This window comes from Myxine glutinosa, chromosome 4 (assembly GCF_964187855.1).
Source record: "Myxine glutinosa chromosome 4, kmMyxGlut1.1, whole genome shotgun sequence".
Classification (NCBI taxonomy): domain Eukaryota; kingdom Metazoa; phylum Chordata; class Myxini; order Myxiniformes; family Myxinidae; genus Myxine; species Myxine glutinosa.
The window spans coordinates 165,376,474-165,397,858 of NC_136264.1; the positions used below are offsets into that span (position 1 = coordinate 165,376,474).

Consider the following 21,385-nt stretch of genomic DNA (forward strand, 5'->3'; position numbering starts at 1 on the left):
TCGCTGCGTCCTTGGAAGACTCTTCAGCAACATCTCGACACACACCACTGTGTGTGCTGCGGAGTAAGGTGTTTTACCGCGGCCGGAATGCAAATCCTGCCACCAACGTCCTTGATAGGACCCAGTACTCTAGTACTCATTTCGCTGAACTCGGAAGGATGACAGGCTGAGTCAACCCCACCTGTTATTAATTCAACAGCTGAACGGGATTCGAACTCAACACCTTCGGATCCCAAGCCCTTAATCAAGAGTAAACCTCATGTGTTGCCGAGGTCGGCTTGTTGATTCTCCATATTGCGCCTTCCACGCCTCGAACACTCATTTTGCTCAAAGTACAATGTGGCTGCAAGTGAAAAGATACATCAATTAGAGACGAAAACAGCGGCACCTGCACAAAGACACACCTTCTTAGCTTTCTTTTCCGAGCTGAGCGTCCGCAGGGTTCGCATCCTGTAGAAACTGCAATGCGCGCTGTGTGCGGGGCTTGGGAGTCCGTTAGCTCCTCGGGAACCTCTGGACGAGCGTCGACCTTTATCCCTCTCGGCGAAATGCTCGAATTCCAAATCCCGTTCATACGACATTGCGTCTGGAGGAAAGTCCTTTCGGGAAAACGATTCTCGAAGAATAAGGTGCAATTCGGGTAAATCCAGGTGTCGTCACCTGAGCCTGCCTCGTCCGATGATGTCTTCCCGCCCCCTCGATGAACACCGGGCGCTGCAGGTGACGCGGTCCGGCTCGGCTGCTCCAGATCCTGTTCGATGAATGTAAATGTAATGTACCTGACGGAGATGATTTTGAAAACGAACGAAACCCCGAGAGCTTCTGCTGTCGCGAACGTTGAGCTCGGGGACGGATTTTCAACGGCGCGGGGCAAACGGACGTTGAGAGGACGTTCGGGGGGATTCGAACGGATGACTCGCGATGGATGAGGAACAACCAACGATGTGCTTCTTGCGATCCGCTTCTTCCCGTAATCCACTATTCTTCAACAGACCTCAGGGAAAATTATAAATACAAGGATCCCAAACGGCGTTTCATCCTCCCGTCGAAATCGGTTGCTCGCTGAGCGTCACATCTGCAGCCAAAGCAGAATTAACGCGTCGAGTCGCTTCTTCTTCCTCACCTTATTCCTTCCTTCTTCTTCTTCTGCCCCTACCTCTTCTTCTTCTTCTCGATTTTATTACTGTATTGTTATCTTTAATGCTGTATCTTGAAATCCCGCCCTCAATGTAAATCAATACGAATTCGTGTCGAGATCGGTTTGGGGTTCATAACCACCCTCACTGGGTTTACGATGGAACGAAAACGACGAATAAATTACCGTCGAAGCTCTCATGCCAGTAATGGCAAGAGCGCGCCTGTGGCGGAGCCTAAATGCTCAATCGGTGAGGGGGATTGGGGGGAGTTATCAGGACGGCGGTAGGGAGAAGGATGAAGAGAGAAGGAGAAAGAATTTGGGAGTGCGGAGGAGGAAGACGGGGAGAGGGATGATCTCATCGGATCTCACACGTCTGAGGAATCAAATATAACACGAATCGCACTCGCACTGCGTCTTCCAACGCAGCGATGTGGTGTGTGTGTGTGTGTGTGTGTGTGTGTGTGTGTGTGTGTGTGTGTGTGTGTGTGTGTGTGTGTGTGGTGGGGGGGGGGGTTGTTCGGGTGTGTGGTGGGGGGGGGGGGGGGGGTTGTTCTGGTGTATGTGTGGGGGGGGGGGTTGTTCGGGTGTATGTGTGGGGGGGGATTTGTTGTTCGGGTGTATGTGTGGGGGGGGGGGGTGTTCGGGTGTATGTGTGGGGGGGGGGGTGTTCGGGTGTATGTGTGGGGGGGGGGGGGTTGTTCGGGTGTGTGGTGTGGGGGGGGGGGTGCTCGGGGGTGTGGTGTGGGGGGGGGAGTTGTTCGGGTATATGTGTGGGGGGGGGGGGGTTGTTCGGGTGTGTGGTGTGGGGGGGAGGGGTGTTCGGATGTATGTGTGTCCATATGTGTTTGTGTGTGTGTGTGTGGGTGGTGTGTGTGTGTGTGTGTGTGTGTGTGTGTGTGTGTGTGTGTGTGTGTGTGTGTGTGTGTGTGTGTGTGTGTGTGTGTGTGTGTGTGTGTGCGTACCAATCCCCCCATATAACTGCATAAAGTTATGTTGTTGTTGCATAATGGAAATTCAGACAACTTATCATAATATACAGTTTCTGAAACAATTGAGTATGACGACGCTCCCGTGTCAAGTTCCATGACAATGTCTGTGTAACCTACCATCACACTGAGCCTTACTGGCTTTACCTAACGAGTGTTTTTGCCCTGAAGCAGTACACACCAGATGCCTCATGGTCATTCTCCTGACAACTGTCCAAATCGGTGTTGTCGTTTACTGACAAATTCACATATTAAATGGGGCCCTTAATCAAAAAAATCGTGCGCTTTTATCTTAAGTTTCGAGGTTTTGGCTGGAGTGTTTCGAAATGTGGGGGGTTTCGAGGTTTTGGTGATATGACTTCAAATTCCACCAGTAGACAAGCTCAGTTGTCATCTTATCCAATATGGTGGCCAAATCCAATATGGCTGACACGTGGCAAAGGCCTTATCATAACTCATGTACTAAAAGTAGTAGAATCACAAACAGAACGTCTAAATAAGGGTTCTCGTGGGCGAGGAGTTTCCTAATGTCATTTTGGCGATTATAGATCAACGTCATGTGTCATGGCCGGTATTTGCCTAATATCGGTCTATGAGCCTGGTGTTGGGCTAGCGGCTAGGGTGCCAGCTTAGGATCCGAGGATCCTGGGTTCGTAATCCCGGTCGATCGCTGAATTAACGCCAGGGGGGTTGACTCAGCCTGTCATCCTTCCGAGGTCGGCAAATTGAGTACCAGTTCACTGGTGATTCCCTGTTTGTCGTAAAAAGGCGACAAAAAGGGTTGGCGGCAGGAAGGGCATCCGGCCGAAAACATTGCTTCAAAAAGGGGACCCAAAAAACAACAACAACCACGGTCCCCGAAAAAGGCCAACCCCCGCTTGTGGGGAAAATGGCCTCTAAAGGTGTTTTTTTTTTTTTTTTTTTTACCATGCAGCATGGACTAAAAGTGGTAGAATCTCAAATAAAACATCAAATAGGGGTTTTCGAGGTTGATGAATCTGCTCTTGGTCATTTTGGCGATTTGAGGTCATGGTCATGTGTCAAGGTGAAGGTGGGTATGAACCTAATATTGGACTGTTATCATACCACACCGATTAAAAGTAGTAGAATCACAAATGAAACGTCAAAATAGGGGTTTTCAAGGGTGACGACTCAGTTCTTTGTGTCATTTTGGCAAATTGAGGTCAATATCACGTGTCAAAGCCAAGATATATATCGCGACACAAGGAGCAGAAGAAGCTGAACATTCCTGGCTTCTAATCGTGCGAGGTACACAAGAAATGGAAGTGCCTAACTTTTCATCACTGAGCTTGTCTCCCGGCGGAATTAGAAATGTTATGACCTAAAGCAACTCCACCCAAAACCTCAAAACCTTATATAAAAGTGCACAATCGAGCTATATTTGAGGATTACTATATCTGCTCCCTACTATATCTGGCATTCGCTCCAGCACATGTAGCATGTCAGGAAGCACGAGCCATGTTAAGTGAGGAGACCTGTCTCATGGCACGGTTTAAGTACGTAATGAGCAGAAATCGTGATGGGGTCTCGCATGGACGGTAATAACACTTGGGAGAGTGGAGATGCGCTAATGGGCATCAGTATGCACGCCAAGTGCCTCTCTTGATCCGATTGCAAGCCCCACCCTCACCAGGTGAGATTATAAAAGTGTCGCGAGCAGCATCTTAGTTCAGCGTGGTCTTGGCCTTGGTTGCAGACGTGGGACTCGGTAGATCAGTGGTCTGGTGTCTGAGCTTGTCGGTGCTTCAAGTGACGAGGGTGGACGATTTGGGCTCGGTCAGTGGCGCTCACTAGGTGGGTCGGAGCTGGAATCCAGAACATAGGACGAACGGAGCAGATGTCATGCAAAGTGGCGTTCACTAGGTGGGTCTGAGCTGGGATCCAGAGCGTAGGATGAACGGAGCAGATGCCATGCAAAGTGGCGCTCACTAGGTGGTTCGGAGCTGGGATTCAGAGCATAGAATGAACGGAGCAGATGTCATGCAAAGTGGCGCTCACTAGGTGGGTCGGAGCTGGGATCTGGAGCGTAGGACGAACGGAGCAGATGCCATGCAAAGTGGCGCTCACTAGGTGGTTCGGAGCTGGGATTCAGAGCATAGAATGAACGGAGCACATGCCATGCAAAGTGGCGCTCATTAGGTGGTTCGGACCTGGGATCCAGAGCATAGGACGAACGGAGCAGATGCCATGCAAAGTGGCGCTCACTAGGTGGTTTGGAGCTGGGATTCGGAGCATAGAATGAACGGAGCAGATGTCATGCAAAGTGGCGCTCACTCGGTGGGTCGGAGCTGGGATCTAGAGTGTAGGACGAACGGAGCAGATGCCATGCAAAGTGGCGCTCACTGGGGTTGGCGCTGGGATCGAGAGTGTAGGATGAACGGAGCAGATGCCATGCAAAGTGGCACTCACTAGGTGGGTCGGAGCTGGGATCCAGAGCGTAGGACGAACGGAGCAGATGCCATGCAAATTGGCGCTCAATAGGTGGATCAGAGCTGGGATCCAGAGCGTAGAATGAACGGAGCAGACGCCATGCAAAGTGGCGCTCACTAGGTGGGTCGGAGCTGGGATCTAGAGTGTAGGACGAACGGAGCAGATGCCATGCAAAGTGGCGCTCACTAGGTGGGTCGGAGCTGGGATCTAGAGTGTAGGACGAACGGAGCAGATGCAATGCAAAGTGGCGCTCACTAGGGTTGGAGCAAGAAGCAAGATGCAAGAAGCAAGCAGCAAGTGTTATGATTTAATTGATGAGTGTTTTGTGTTTTTGCTGTGCTTTCTCTCCCCTCCAATCTACTCTTCCAAAAAGGACAGGTCCTGGGTCATAGAATTGTAAATAAAAGTAAGTTTTTGTGCTTGTAAATATAAAAATGCTGCCCACCGGCTATGTGTTTAGTTTGACAAATTCCGGAATTTGGTTAGTTGTGGGCGTGATTCTGTTAGATAGCTACTCAACGCAATAGGGGGGGGGGGGGGGACCTATTTAGTGTTTTAAAACTGTCGCATACACGGGTTAGAGTAAATGTTAGGGGGAACCACACCTATACGTCACATGTAAAAGTAAAGTTAATTTTGCATGTCATTCTCAAAACCGGTCGTTTCAGTTGTTGGGTTCGACTCGGGGACGAGCCTGACGAGGGAGGGGTGTAGTGTTGCGGTTTTGTGTTTTTACAAATAAAGGTTAATTTCCCCCTCATAGTTTAGTCACACTACAACACGTAGCCTCGCGATAGTTCAGTTATTTCTTAGTAAATGTAAGCATAGACCTTTTCCTGTGTTAGTTTTGCGTTGAGTAGAATAATGAGAGTTAGGTTTCCTTCCAATGCTTTATGCCGCCTCGATGCTTTGGTTTTTGGCGTAGATTACCACGAGGCCGGCCTGACAAGTCGAGGCAAGCCGAAGGAAGGTGGGACAGGAGACGTGGGAGTGACCGGTAAGCACGAGCCACCAATCAGGGCTCGAGGGGAGTGGCTTAGCACTGCGTCAAAAGGCGTGGTTTGGAACATTCGATGCGGGCTAAGGGTGTAGCAATATAACCCTTTGCGCAAAGCCCCCACCTCAGTTATGAGCCGGGGTCCTCTGTTGAACAGTTCTGAGAGTGCGTGGTGTTGAATCGAGTTACAAGTTAAATGCTCGGTTGAGCTTGAGGCAGATCCTCTGTTGAGTTGCGAGAGTGAAAGCGCGCCATTGATTAATCGCGCTGTGACGAACCACTGCGCCGGGCGAGAGACGCGCATATTCGCCTGCCTGCCTTTGTTCGAGATACGTGCCGTGAGGATCCCTCCCGCCTGCCTGCCTGCCTTCGTCAAGGGACGTGCTGTGACCGGCAGCGGGCCATGCCGGGCGAGCTGTTCCTGAACGACCAAGCCGGCACGTTCAGCGCATGAACCATCCTTCCTTCATCCTTCCTTCATCCTCGAAGTCCTTCCTTGGCACACCTGACCTCCTCACCACATACAAGGCTTTCATCCGCAGCTCAATGGAGTACTGCTCTCCCCTCTGGGCTGGTGCTCCTGCCTCACACCTAGCTCGTCTTCACGCTGTTGAAACCAAAGCGTTCAGAATCATTGGAATCTCCCGCGATGACGCTATCTCCGAGGGCCTTTCACTTACTCACCGCAGGCAGGTTGGTGGTCTTTCCGTCTTCTACCGACTCCTCTCCGGCCTTGCTCCCCCAGCTCTCTGGGCTCTGTCCCCCAAATATTCCTACAGGTCGCACAAGATCTGCCTGCAACCCTCTTATGGTTAAACTGCCAAAATCAAGACTCTCTGCTCACCTTCACTCCTTCATTCCTCTTTTCTCCCGCCTCTGGAACAAACTCCCTCACTCTCTTCAATCCCACTCCTCCCTCCAGGTCTTTAAAACGGCTGTTCACCACCATCTCTTATCTTCCCCAATCCAAAACCTTGATCTTTTCTACCCCCGCTAATTTCACCCCAAATCCACTTTTTGAGGTGTCGACTTCTTTCCTGGAAGTCCTTGGTGTCCTTGCGTTTTATACCTATCCTGCCCCTCCCCCCCCCCAGGCCCTCTCCGTCCCACACATCTCCCGATGTCCCTGCTCTCAAATGTTGTGTTTGTGTGCTTCCTCCCCTTCTCTCCCCATCTTGTCGACTGCTCCCCTTTTTATATACTTTGTTTGCTTGTTTGTTTGATTTGTTTGTTTGATAAATGTTAGCGCTTTCACGAGCCTCGACTCTGTATACAAAAACAAAAAAAACAAAAATCCCCCCTGTGCGTGTGAACGGGCCCGTTGTCTGGGTTATTAGGGTAAGACTGCTTAAGTGCCTGCTCTTTGTCCCTTCGCCTTGTATAGCTGTAAATAAACCTGTGTTCTTCCTTCTATTTGATCGTTCCCGTCATTTCCATATATTGACTAAGCGTGGTACGAATTATATCGCTCTTATCGGGTTCCAATAATAAGGTAACTGCACAGACCACGTGGTACGCCATCCGCTCAGAACGTACTCAAATTATGCGTGGTTCGTATGAGACTTGATCCCCGCTTCCGCGGCGGCGTAGGTACTTAGGTACATGCGAGAATTGTCCCGAAACCCTGTCCTGCGTCTGTGGCGACTCAAGTCTCGCGGTTGCGACGACCCAAAAAGAACAAGGGGCTTAATCTCCCCTTGGTAAGGGAACGAGGGTCGCGCGCAAAACCGTAACAATATATATATATCTGTGCAGTTTCTGTGTTGTGTTGTGTTGTATTGTCTTTCTTGTCACTGAACTACTTTCTCAAACTTTTGTGAAATCGTACCAAACTTCTGGTATGCACATATCTCTCCCGTCGGTATGTCCTAATTGTATTTTTTTAGAAAAAATTTCCAATTTTTTTTTGGGGGAATTTTTTCGGGAAAACATTTTTTTTCAACTTCAATTGTTTATAAAATGTGATATCACGTATATTACAAATACATTTGTGCAAAATAATTGTTTGAATTATGATTGGTGTAAACCCTGACAAAACGGCAACTCGGGTACAGTCATTTATCTATATATCTACACATCTGGGCAGTGTCTGTGTTGTCACTTAACGACTCCCTCAAACTTTTGTTTCCGTGATTGTGAAGTGCTTTTAATAACGTTGTGGTAGTTTTGAATCATGTGGTGGTGAGGTATTTTGAATTACGTGGTTGTGAAGTGTTTTTAATAACGTGGTGAGATGTTTTGAATCACGTGCTGGTGAGGTATTTTGAATTATGTGGTGGTGAGGTGTTTTTAAATCACATGGTGGTGAGGTGTTTTGAATTACGTGGTGGTGAGGTGTTTTGAATTACGTGGTGGTGAGGTGTTTTGAATTACTTGGTGGTGAGGTATTTATAATTACGTGGTGGTGAGGTGTTTTTAATTATGTGGTGGTGAGGTGTTTTGAATTACGTGGTGGTGAGGTGTTTTGAATTACGTGGTGGTGAGGTGTAATCGTCCCAAACTTCCAGTCTGCACCTACCCCTCCCCTATGTATGTGCTGAGGGGTTCTTTCTTGAAAAAAAAAACATTCAACCTAAATTGCGTTTAAAAATGTAATATCACAAACACAACAAATAGTGGAGCGGATAAGTGTAAAAGTTGTGCACTTCTGGCAGAAAGCATGAAATTTGGCACACGGGGGTTTTCGAGTATGCTAAATTCAATAAGAAGAGAAGGCAAGTCGTAAAATGATTGCTTCCGGTTCAAAATGGCGGATTTCAAAATGGCCACCAAGTAAACCGATAAAAACGTGTATCTCATATATTGGTTACATAGCGATGTGTTTGCAAAGCCAAAATAAGTAACATATCATGATGCCAACTCTACATTGCTTCTGCACACTAAGATTTACATTTAGTGCTGCCCGAAAGAGCATGAAGGCATATGGATAATGCTTACGTCTGCGCACCTATAAAATTGAAACAATTGGTACAATATCGACACAATTTTTTTAATTAAACATGATTAATTTTACATAGTACTAGGGCATGCCCGTACTATATCTATATCTAAAATTATATCCCCCCCCTCTATTTACATGAAATGGTTTGGTCCAAAGCGAACGGCTTGCGAGTGGTGACAATCCCCCCCCTCTATTTACATGCAATGGTTTGGTCCAAAGCGAACGGCTTCCGGAGTTTGGTAAAGAAATCGCCATCGCGTGCACAAACGCGCAGGAAAGCGAATGAATCGCAAATTCGTTTTTATTAGTTGTAAAACATAGTTTAACGCCAACATAGTTTGCAAACGTGAAATAAATGAATACGCTCTCAAATGTGCCATCCGAGGCAGAGTGTGCCCGCCACGTTCGGCACACGCGATCGTTCGCTGCTCTCTGATTGGTTGAATCGTTTTTTGGACATAGCTCGGTAAGTAATTGTCCGATTAATATGAAACCTTGAAAAGGCACATCCTCGGGTCCCCAGCAATATACCTGGCAAGTTAAAAGTATATCGGACCCGTGGTTGTCGAGAAACAGTGGTCACAGACAAACGTACAGACAGACAGAGATTACTGGAATTATAGATAGACTAGGGCATGCCCGTACTATATCTATATCTAAAATTATATCCCCCCCCCTCTATTTACATGAAATGGTTTGGTCCAAAGCGAACGGCTTGCGAGTGGTGACAATCCCCCCCCTCTATTTACATGCAATGGTTTGGTCCAAAGCGAACGGCTTCCGGAGTTTGGTAAAGAAATCGCCATCGCGTGCACAAACGCGCAGGAAAGCGAATGAATCGCAAATTCGTTTTTATTAGTTGTAAAACATAGTTTAACGCCAACATAGTTTGCAAACGTGAAATAAATGAATACGCTCTCAAATGTGCCATCCGAGGCAGAGTGTGCCCGCCACGTTCGGCACACGCGATCGTTCGCTGCTCTCTGATTGGTTGAATCGTTTTTTGGACATAGCTCGGTAAGTAATTGTCCGATTAATATGAAACCTTGAAAAGGCACATCCTCGGGTCCCCAGCAATATACCTGGCAAGTTAAAAGTATATCGGACCCGTGGTTGTCGAGAAACAGCGGTCACAGACAAACAAACGTACAGACAGAGATTACTGGAATTATAGATAGATTGTTGCGAATATGGAATTTGGCCTCCATATCCGCTTGTAAATATTCCCCTATTTCCCCAATACTCCCCAACTATCCCCAATCCCCCATTCCCTAGTCCCATTGTCTGTAAACAACACTCTGTAGAACCGACCCTCCCCTTTTTCCCCCATTAAATGTCGTGCCCAGGTCCACCGCATCTCACGTAGACAACTTTCGGACATCTTGCTAGTTATTCTTAGTCTATGTCAGTTAAGGACTCCTTTCCATTAATTCTGACTCTTCGTTGCACCAGAATGTGATTATATGGCACCAGTAGTGAGTTTAGGACCTTCCCATGCCTCCTTCCATCTTCTTCCCCAAACAACAACAACAACAACAACTACAGCTACAACAACAACTACAACCACGGCGCGCGGGGGGAGTGTGCGTCCTCCCACCAGCTCGGTTAGCCGCCATGACCATGCGCTCCACGGGGTTACCACGAAGGGGCTCCCTGTCAGCCCCTCGTCAAGGGCGGAGCCGGTAACCCCCCCGCATGCACCCAATGAGAAGCAACGAGCCGATTCCATCTGGGGCGGAGCTAACGAGCCGAGGGCGTGTCACTCCCCGCCGGATATACGCAGCGACTTACCGGATGTGAGGTCAGATGCGCCCCCAGCTTGAAGAAGAGCAAGTCACTACCTCCGAGCGCTGAGAGACCTCCTGCATCTTTTGGGCCGCGCTATCCTGTCCCTGAGCACAAGGTGCACCTTGTGCTAGCCATCGATCCTGCCTTTCCTTGCCATCAATCCCCGTGTGAGTCAGCCTTGTCCCGTTTATCTGTCGTCTGTTGGGGTTAATATAAGTGTGTCTAAGTGCCTATCTTACTATGCTGTACCTCTCATCCCTGTAATCTGACCTTCCGCCTTAATATAATCTCCTCCGGAGGTCTTGAGAACCGTATCCCTGGTGTCGTGTCATTTTAATCCCAGCCGTGTGTCTTTTCCTTCATTGATCTAGCGTAGCGCGATTAGTCAACGTTCGGGTATAATCGGGTAACTTGTGCAGACGTGGTCATACCAAACCGCTCGGTAAATAACATCTAAGCCGCGTCTGTAACAATTGGTGTCGAGGAGTGGAATTCGGACCCGGGACTAAATTTATTAGGCCCAAATTTGTAGTAGAATCGACAATTCGGAGCGCGTTTCCCGCGCGAAATTATAACGGCGAAATTTGAATTTGTTATACGAAAATAAAAACCCGAATTTTGAAAGTCGCGCTATGGCAGACCAAGACAGCTGGGGTCCGGTAGTGGAGAGTGAGGCAGGGTCGGTCCAGGACCAAATTGAGGGACGCGAGGAGAGCGAAGCAGTGAGGGCGGCAGGGTCGCAAAATAGCGTTGTCACGCACGAGGTGGCCACGGCGTCCACGCCCGCGGCAGCGCCCCTGGTGGATTCGAACCTTTTCCTCCTGCAAATGAGGGCCCTTATGGAACAAATGGTGGGAATGAGGGCTGATAGAAAGCGATTGAGTGACCGATTGGATGAGCAATTGGGGGTAATAGGGAACCGGATGGAGGCTCAGAATGAGCAATTGGGGGTAATGGGAAACGAAATGGGGGTAATGAGGGACGAAGCGAGGGGTACTGGTGAGAAGGTAGACAAAAATTTTGAGGGGTTAGACAACGGGATAAAAGAGGTGAGAAATGGGTTAATGGGGGTAGAAAACAGAATGGCCGCTCAAGAGAATCAAATGGAAGGGATGCAAAAGGGGTTAGAGGGGGTAGAAAATAGAATGGCTGCCCAGGAGAATCAGATAGAGGGAGTGAAAAATGGGTTAGAGGGGTTAGAAAACAGTATGGAAGGCAAATTGAGGGACATGAGGGACCAAGCGGAAAGGGAAGTTAACCAAATGGGGCAGCAGATAGAGGGGGTCAGAATGGGGGTAGAAACCAAACTGGATGCTCATAGGGAGGAAATGGAGCAGATGAGGGTGGCATCTGGGCAGGAGATGCAAGTGATGGGAGAGGAGATCAGAAGAGGAGTGAGTGAGGAGGTCGGAGGAGTGCGCGAGGAGGTGAGGCACTGTGAGGAGCACATGGAGAAGGAGGTGAGAAAGGGGACTGTAAAGTTACAAGGGGGCATAGAGGACCTGACGCAGGAGGTGGAGCAGCTGACGGTGGGACAGACGGAGTTAGTGGAGCAGGTTCAAAGGAACACTGCGGTATTAGGAGGTTTAAAAGCGACACAGAAAGAACTAAAAGTTGACTTGGTAGCGACGAAGAGGGAATGTCAGATGGTACGTGAGGGACTGACAACGAGGTTGGACGAGGTGATAGAGGTAATGGAGACGAAGGACCGGCAGGTGAGGACGCACATGGAAACGGTCAAGGTAGCCTTGGAGGACGAGCTTGAGGAGACGTACCGGGGAATAAAAGAGGTGAAGCAGAAATTAGAAGAAGTGGAAGAAGGGGTGAGCGAAATTAAGAAGCGACGGAGAGAGGATAAGAAAGAGATAAAGGAGGAAGTAAAAGAATTGGTCCAAAGTCTGTGTTCGGATCGTGATGATGTGCTCATTAACCGGATGAGGGATTCGCAGGTGATGGAGGAGAAGCGAAGAGGAACAGGACCCGGTGTAAGTGGGGACCAATATGGTCGTGCGTATGATGCGCCAGGTGATTTAAGAAGCTTGGGGGTCGAGATGGACCCGGGTGTTCGTGAGAGGCCGCTGGTGAAGTGTGCGACAGGTCTGGTGTGCGAAAAAGGAGGTGTGCGAGAAAGTCCGACTCTGGGGTGTGTGAGGAAAAAATGTGTGCCAAAGTGTTCGGTGGTCAGGTGTGTGACCAAGGCTGTGAGTGGAATGGGTGTACCTGGGTGTGTAAGGAAAGGTACGAGGAGAATGGAAACGGCTGGATGTGTGAGCAAGGAACGGGCTGCGGGGTGTAAGCGTCCAGGTGAAGCATCGACGTTAGACGGAGTAGAGTTTAGAACGACTTATAGCCGAATCGGGCCCTCGGTGCGTGCTGGGCCTCACTCTGAACGGCCGCGTCCGGGCTCCACTAGGCGGAGCGGGCGGCTGGATAGGAAGGGTCGTCATGGCGACCACTTTCTGTTGAGGCATTCCGGCAGGTCGAGATCGAGCCATGGGATGGCTCCACGCCGAGATGGTGCGTGGGATCTCGGCCCGGGTAAGCCCCCGTTCCTGCACCGAGTGCCGGACGCATCCAGCCGCTGGCACAGAACAACCCGCATTCATGGCTTGGCTTTACGAAGCCGGGCTTTGGACAGGAATTGGCGCACCGAGAGGCATTAGTGAGTAGACTGGGTGATGAGGTTAGTGTTTTGGACCCAAAATTAGAGAAAAACAAAATTTGATGATTGGCGAGGGATTGGCAGTAGTGATTGGCAGATGATGAGTAGTGATTGGCAAATTTTTAATTTGTTGAAATTTGATGTGCAAAATTGGTAGTGAGCGATGGGCCCGGTGGGTAAGGTTGGCATCCCTGCCACCCTTCCCATATGGGGGCAAAGGAGCACTAGATTATGGGGTGTATGGCAGTGAAAACTAGCCCGGGTGGGTTAGGTTATATTGTAGGGATCTAGAAGAGATTGACATTAGGTAACGTTAAGTTTAGTTAGTGACTGATACCTGTAGTGGGGACGCAGGTAGATTAGTGTGGATGATAATGACGAGGGAGCGCAATAGTTTAAAGGGACGACTGGGAAGCGCAAGTTTCAGAAGGGAGTAGTTAGCTGAGATGATGCCGTGTGTGTGAGAATTGAACAGGTGTGATTGCACAGGTGTGCAACTGGACAGGTGTGTGGAGCCGTGTATGAGTAGTGAGTGTTGTGGATCAGCGCGAATGCGCTTGGGGAGAGAAGGGTGCAGGTGGCACCAGGTGTGAGAGCACAGGTGTGCAAGTACAGGTGTGTGGAGAGAGTTGGAGTAAGTGGTACGGAGTGGTGTGCATGGTGCGAAGGTGTGAATGGGGGAAGAGTGGACCCCCATCACGGATACCCGGGGCGGGTAGTGTAAGTGTTAGGTAGAGGGTACAGGTAAATTGTGGTTGGATATTGGCATTTGTGGTGCGGTTGCAGAATGGTGTTGTGGATGGGTGCATTAGTGTCGTGGAAATGGCTGGGCGTGTAGCCTGTTAGTGTGTGTAGTTGGTTGGGCACTCCACCACTGTGAGGATGTCGGCCAGGTGAGGCCGCAGGTGGGCTCTGGGAGCCGGTAGTTGTGAGTGGGTGCCTGAGGATCCCGGGTGTGGATCGGGTAGCCCAGTGCCAGAGAGGGCACCGAGTGGGGAGAGCGCCAGAGGGCCTTCCCCAGGTAGTTAGGTTAGGGTGAGGAGCAGGTAAGCTCGGAGGCAACTGCAGTGGTGGAGGTGTGCAGGTGGGTAGACCCGCTGGGAGAGGTACACGCCACAGCCCAGAAATTGTGCGAGGGCACCGGGAGATGAATCGGGGGAGTGAGACCCCAAATTGAAGAGCACCACAGTTTGGCCAATGGGAATTGGTTTTTAGAACCCATAGTGTAAGAGGGCCAATGGTTTGGCCGGAGAAAGACCCCGGGTAGTGTAAAGTTGTTAAAGTCATTTAGGAAATAGTTAGGATTGATGAACCTGTCGCACCATACGCAGCCACTTACCTGTGGTGATGATGATGACTCCACACCTGTGTTTTCTTTGTTCTGTGTGCAGGAAATGAGAATTGCTGTGAGGATTTGTGAGACGCATCACGACGTGGATGAGACATTGGGGTGATTCCATCTCTCCCTCCCTAGGAGGGACTGATGATGAATTGGTAATGGCAAATTTTGATGTTGAGTTGGAGATGGCAAATTTTGATGAAAGTTGAAAATGGCAAGTTTGATTGGTTAGGAGGGAGAGAAGACGAATTTGGTTTATGGGAGGAACGGGGAAGACAGTAGGGACGTTTGTTGATTTGTAAAGTAGATGTTTATGGGTAGTGTTGTGTTTTGTGGATACAGTAAGGGGTAAGGGAGGGGCCATGTAGGTTACCTGGTGGGGGGGGGGGGGCGTACGGTAGGAACGTACCTGTCTCACCTGGTTCCCATGTGCCCCCAGTGTGCATTACCTTGCATTGCGTGCACTTTTGCGCCCTTACCACCTTACTCACTTGTCTGCTTCTTTTGTCTCCCACCTCCGAGGATCTGGCTTTGGGGTAGAGAGAGAGGAGAGAGAGGTGCTGGCTTCGCAGTTGTGGGCCTGCACTTTCGCTGTTTGCTGCCTGGATCGATACACCATATGGACCGCAATGTTTGTGGCCACCCACCATGGACCGCAGCTCTTTGCGGCCAAGCACCACCCGTGGAAGGACCTATGGGTCAACGTGGCACCTATGCCATACAGGTGAACCACTAATAGTTGGCCCCCTGACGGCCACAATAAAGAAATGGACGCGGTTGGCGCCTTTCTTTATTTTTGAAAGAAGTAAGAACACCAAGTGCACCACACGAAGGCAAGACCAGCGGCAGAACATCGGCCGGCTGTGACACCACCGGTGATTCATAAACACTTTATTGGTGCACCGGATGGTGCTGACTGTGTGAAGGGGTGGTGCTTTTGATGCTTGGAAGGGGGTGCTCTGCACATTATTAAAGGCCGTAGGCCACAGAGCACTCGTGGGTTGGTGTATCGATGCTGGCATGCGTGCTCTCTCTATGCATAACATCTGCATGTGTTCCTCCAAAAACAGGTCCTGGATCGTAGTGTAAATATCAGCGTAGTCTTGTGTAAATAATGCTCCCTACCGGCTGTATGTTTAGTTTGAGGATTCTTTCCGGATTCGGTTATCCTGTGGGTGTGTTTCTGTGAGGAGAAGGGTGCAACGTCACAGGGGGACATATTTACTCATTTGTGAATATCTGTAAAACTGTCGCACTCAGGGTAGAGTTAATAGTAGAGGGAACTACATTGCGTGCCACACTAAAGTAGGTAAAAATTTATCGGGTCGGGACGCCCCGAGGGTAGAGAAGGGTGCAATGTTGCGAATATGGAATTTGGCCTCCATATCCACTTGTAAATATTCCCCTATTTCCCCAATACTCCCCAACTATCCCCAATCCCCCATTCCCTAGTCCCATTGTCTGTAAACAACACTCTGTAGAACCGACCTTCCCCTTTTTCCCCCATTAAATGTCGTGCCCAGGTCCACCGCATCTCACGTAGACAACTTTCGGACATCTTGCTAGTTATTCTTAGTCTATGTCAGTTAAGGACTCCTTTCCATTAATTCTGACTCTTCGTTGCACCAGAATGTGATTATATGGCACCAGTAGTGAGTTTAGGACCTTCCCATGCCTCCTTCCATCTTCTTCCCCAAACAACAACAACAACAACAACTACAGCTACAACAACAACTACAACCACGGCGCGCGGGGGGAGTGTGCGTCCTCCCACCAGCTCGGTTAGCCGCCATGACCATGCGCTCCACGGGGTTACCACGAAGGGGCTCCCTGTCAGCCCCTCGTCAAGGGCGGAGCCGGTAACCCCCCCGCATGCACCCAATGAGAAGCAACGAGCCGATTCCATCTGGGGCGGAGCTAACGAGCCGAGGGCGTGTCACTCCCCGCCGGATATACGCAGCGACTTACCGGATGTGAGGTCAGATGCGCCCCCAGCTTGAAGAAGAGCAAGTCACTACCTCCGAGCGCTGAGAGACCTCCTGCATCTTTTGGGCCGCGCTATCCTGTCCCTGAGCACAAGGTGCACCTTGTGCTAGCCATCGATCCTGCCTTTCCTTGCCATCAATCCCCGTGTGAGTCAGCCTTGTCCCGTTTATCTGTCGTCTGTTGGGGTTAATATAAGTGTGTCTAAGTGCCTATCTTACTATGCTGTACCTCTCATCCCTGTAATCTGACCTTCCGCCTTAATATAATCTCCTCCGGAGGTCTTGAGAACCGTATCCCTGGTGTCGTGTCATTTTAATCCCAGCCGTGTGTCTTTTCCTTCATTGATCTAGCGTAGCGCGATTAGTCAACGTTCGGGTATAATCGGGTAACTTGTGCAGACGTGGTCATACCAAACCGCTCGGTAAATAACATCTAAGCCGCGTCTGTAACAGTATTATGTTGAATAATATCACTTGAACTGTGAAAATACATTGCAACCTTAACGCTTATCTAATATCATTAAAATATAGAAATTGTCCGCAACAAATATGGTAGCTTAATGAGAAATACATTATATACACGTAAACGTCCAGTTCGTGCTCCTCCCCAATGCAGTGCCATGAAAGGAATCTTGAGCTGATGATGACGAGGGATTGTGGTCTATATTGTCGAGGTTCCCGGTAGTATAGAGTCCGGTTCTGATTAAAGTAGGGCAAACAACACCATCTCGCTCAAATTGATCAATCACTTTATTGGCTTCGTCAGTGGATACTTGTAGTACCCTATCGTACGACACTGATATACCTTTCTCAAACATGATGTCTACCAAATCATGCTTTCTGGTCTTGTTATGGACCAGAAGACCCAAGTATAGTGGAAGTTGAGTCTCACGATCGGGATTGTGCCTTACAAGTTTAGTCTTGTAAGGTCTGTCTGATTGTGCCTTCTGTACTGTGTTGCTGGCAGTTTGGCTCTTGATATTTGTGCCACAGAGTATCATCTGGACCAAGGCTAGCAAGGATGACGGAAGGTTGCTATAGTGAGTATCCAGTAAAGACCCTGAGAAGGACTGTTTTACCTCAAACAACTTTCTGCGTACAATTTGTGCGGCCCTCATGAGTGTGACAGCATCACTATCTGGGTCTGTCTGAGTAGCAGTAAGTATTGCATCACCTATATCATCTTTGAATGAAAGGATCACATCATTTGATTTGGTCTTGTTTACCTCTAAGCCTGGTAATATAGCGAGGAGCTTTTCCTTGAGTCTAGTGGCATGAACATACCCTGGTTTATCAGCTGTGAGCTGATGTCGGCGATCCTTGTACAAAACAAAAAGATCTGCCAGTTTAAAAATCTTGTTTCGTTTCTCATCGCTCTGGTGTGCATCTTCTATGTACGAGACCAATTCTGCTAGAGCCATCGAGTCTGGCGTAATATCGCGAGCTTTGTTTGTAGTGTCTTGGTGTCGTTGATATGATCTGTACCTCGTATACAAATCAGTCATACAGATCTTGTGATATGTAGCGTCTTTAGCTGGCATGTCGCCAGAACTAAGTTTAGCTAGCAACTTTGTATCATTCAGTGCTGTCGCCATTAGCCGAACATTCTGATCGACATTCATTGTCTCTACACAGTGATATTTGTGTTCAGTTTGTATAGGTTGATCGCAGAAGAAGCATACGGTCGCGTCATCTGACTGACCGAAGGATAAGTTGCACCGAAGTTTATTTCTAACAGGCGTTGATGCTTTTGACGAAGTACCTGTGTCCTGTTTGGCATTTCGTTTCCGAACCCTGTCAATTTGTTGTTTGTTACAGGATAGATAACATGTTTTGTGCCATTTAGCGTTATTTCTAGTAAGCGTTTCTTCAATACCAGATCCATCGTCCAATCTGGCAATATTCATGGAGAATGGAACACTGGAACAGTGGAACAGCGTCTAAATCCTTCAATGCGTGGAGATTCTCTGATAAAGTCTGGTATCCTATAAATCTGTAGGACACATTGCGGTTCCTCTTTGGATCTACCAATACTTCGGTGCTGGCTTCTTGACATAGAACACACAGTGACCAGTCTGTGCCTTGACCTGGTGTGTCTGGTAACACGAGCTTGATTTTCTTTGACATCACTTCAGTGTAGCATGGAGACTACCACCAAACCCTGGAAAGATAGAACACACCTCAATCAGTACAGATGAATACTATTCATAGACTTCAACATCATTTATCATTTATGTTATGCAAATATAAGACAATAACCAGTGGACTGTTCGAACCATATATCCACTGTACCAAACTGTAGAGAAAAACAACAACACAAGTTATTTTTTACCACATTTTAATGACCATGGCACTTTCACTAAACATACCAACGGCGCTGTTAGCTCACCAACGTTATGTCAAAATTAACGTGATGACAAAATTAAAACGTCACAAAAATTCATGGTGTGATATTAATGAAAAATATTGTGTCAATATGGTGTCAGTTGTGTCAATTTTATAGGCGCGCAGGGTTGAACGTTATTAATATGCCTTCAGGCCCTCACTGGTACCAAATGTACATCTTGATATGAAGAAGCAATGTACAGTTAATAATAATGATATTCTAGCTATTTTGGTTATGCAAACACATTGCTATATGCCCGATATATGAGATACACGTTTTTTATCGGTTTACTTGGAGGCCATTTTGAAATCCGCCATTTTAAACCGGAAGTAATCATTTTACGACTTGCCTCCTCTTCTTATTGAATTCAGCATACTCGAAAACCCCCGTGTGCCAAATGTCATGCTTTCTGCCAGAAGTGCACTATGGTGTTTTTTGGCACATATCCGCTCCACTAAAATACATTTGTGCAAAATAATTGTTTGTATTATGATTGGTGTAAATCATGACAACACAGCAACTCAGGTACAGTCATTATCCTCAGCTAAAATAAGCCCGTTCCTCAGTAACGACGTGTGGTGAGGCGAGCGCAATACCTAAGTACTCGCGCCACCCAGAAACGAGGAAATAAGCCCCGCCCGAATCACGGGTGTTGGTGGATACGCTGAGCAGTAGCGAACCCATGACCCGAGCCGTTATCAAGGACTAAACCCGATCCAAGCAGTCCGTAATCGTGCCACGCTTACCCAATGGAGGAAATCACTGAAACGGTCGAATTTGGAAGAAAGGAATAACACGATTTATTTACACTTTGTACAATAAGAAGAATACACAGTGCAGCCTTAAACAGTCTTAACTTATCCCAAGACAAACGGGCCCGTTCACTCTCAGACACACTCACACGGGGTTGCAGACGAACAGGTCGATGGTCCAGGGATGGCGTCCAGGCAGCTCGCTCTCCAGTCCCCAACTCACACCGCGAAGTAGATGAACCAGACAGCAGGAGCTCTCCACGTGTCGTTTGGCGCGCACGGGATTATTACAGGGCGAACGGTAGGGCTGGCTTTGGCAGTTACACTTGCGGGGCTGCGTACGTAATAAACGGACAGTTCAATACGCGCTTCTCAATGCGCTTCTCAATCAATGCCTCAAAACTGTCATGTGCACGCCGGTCCTCTCAGTGCTCCAACACGAGTGCTCCGGATCAGTTCTCTCGTATCAGCCAGTTCGCTCGGTCCTCATACAGTCCTTTTACAAAGCACAATTAGTTGCAGTCCTCTCAGCACGCCCTCTCCCCACGAGTCCTGTTCAAGGGCTTTGTGTGAAGACTTATATAGCCTTGCCCAGCGAACCCTCTCGAACATACTAGACGCTCTGTACCACGCCCTATCAAGCCTTGCCCGCTCAGCCCTGGTTGGCTGTTGCTCTTACCGTCACCGCCTCTGATGCGCTACTTGACGCGGCCACACCTCGACCCTCGTGCTCCTCCCTCTTCTTAGGCCTACCTCGTGGTTACCCGACTAGTTTGAGCGAGCAAAGGGCAGCTAATGCTGCTGGCAGCCAAAGCACCACACATGGAGGGATCAGCCAAAATGGGGCGCGGGATCGAGTTTGCCCATTGATGAAAATGAAGGGTGGCCGCAAAATCAAAGGACCTAAGCTCAATTCTTTACACAACGCAGATGTCACTAGGGAAATGGCCTACTCTTACACATATTATGACATAACTAATTCAAAGTGGGCCTACGTGTTGCTTGTGGACTAACTATGGGGGGCAAACCTTTAACCTTTAATGACGTCATATGTACAATTCAAAACCACAACACTGCCCCCCTCCTTCGCCAGGCTCGTCCCCGAGCCGAACCCACACATGTGAGAACGACCGGTTTTGAGCAAGGGCCAGGACTACTTTTTTAATTATGTGTGACACTTAGGTGTGGTTTCCCTCTACATTTAATCTAACACCCTGTGTGTGACCGTTTTACAACACTAAATATGTCCCACCTACTGCGTTGTGTCCTAACTAACAGACTCACACCCACAACTAACCGAATTACGGAAAGAATTCTCAAACTACACATAAAGCCGGTGGGGAGCATGTTATTTACAAGACTAATCTAATTATTTAGAGTTCTACAACCCAGGACCTGTTCTTTTTGGGAAACAATTTTTGAGGAGAGAAACACAATGTGCTGCATCAATACACCATATAGAAAATGCACCCAAATGCACAAAAATGCATAATCATCAAAATGCACAATGAATGTTTGCTGCTTGGCTGCTGCTGGGCTGCTGCATCTTTCTGCTTCATCTTCAGTGTGCCGTAATAAAACTTGGAGATCTTCTTTCCTGGCACACCGGAATAAAAAATGCACAAATCGTGTCCATTTTTATTTGCAGGACCATCTTATGGTCCATCTGCGTGACTTTGATGCCACTTAAAACCAGTGGTCCGCAGGGGCAAGATAACTCTTGCAGCAATTGTCTGCTCCAGCAAAGATGCCAGGCCACAGAACGTGTGGTCCATTAGGTGTACTGGTGCAGCCAGCGGTAGCAGAGTGCAGCTGCACAGGTGGAACAAAGGGCAGCCGCACAGCTCAGGGTTCCTGCACACTCCCCTCAACAAAAATAATGGGTCCATGGGTGGGGAGGAAAGACAAAGCAGAGAGTCAGCGGAGGAAAGGGCGCAAAGATACACACAAACACAAGGCA

General features: G+C 48.6%; 1 protein-coding gene across 5 annotated transcripts in view; it reads right to left on the bottom strand.

Annotated features, from left to right (window-relative positions):
* LOC137425479 (serine/threonine-protein kinase DCLK1) overlaps window positions 1-1,395 on the bottom strand; it is a 204,061-nt gene extending 202,666 nt beyond the window's left edge. For all 5 annotated transcript variants that reach the window (XM_068113969.2, XM_068113968.2, XM_068113967.2 and 2 more), the window contains exon 1: window positions 405-1,395. In XM_068113969.2, coding sequence (XP_067970070.1) covers window positions 405-581 — 177 coding nt within the window. In that variant the 5' untranslated portion in view covers window positions 582-1,395. The remainder of the gene's footprint in view (window positions 1-404) is intronic.
* Window positions 1,396-21,385: the final 19,990 nt, after the last annotated feature.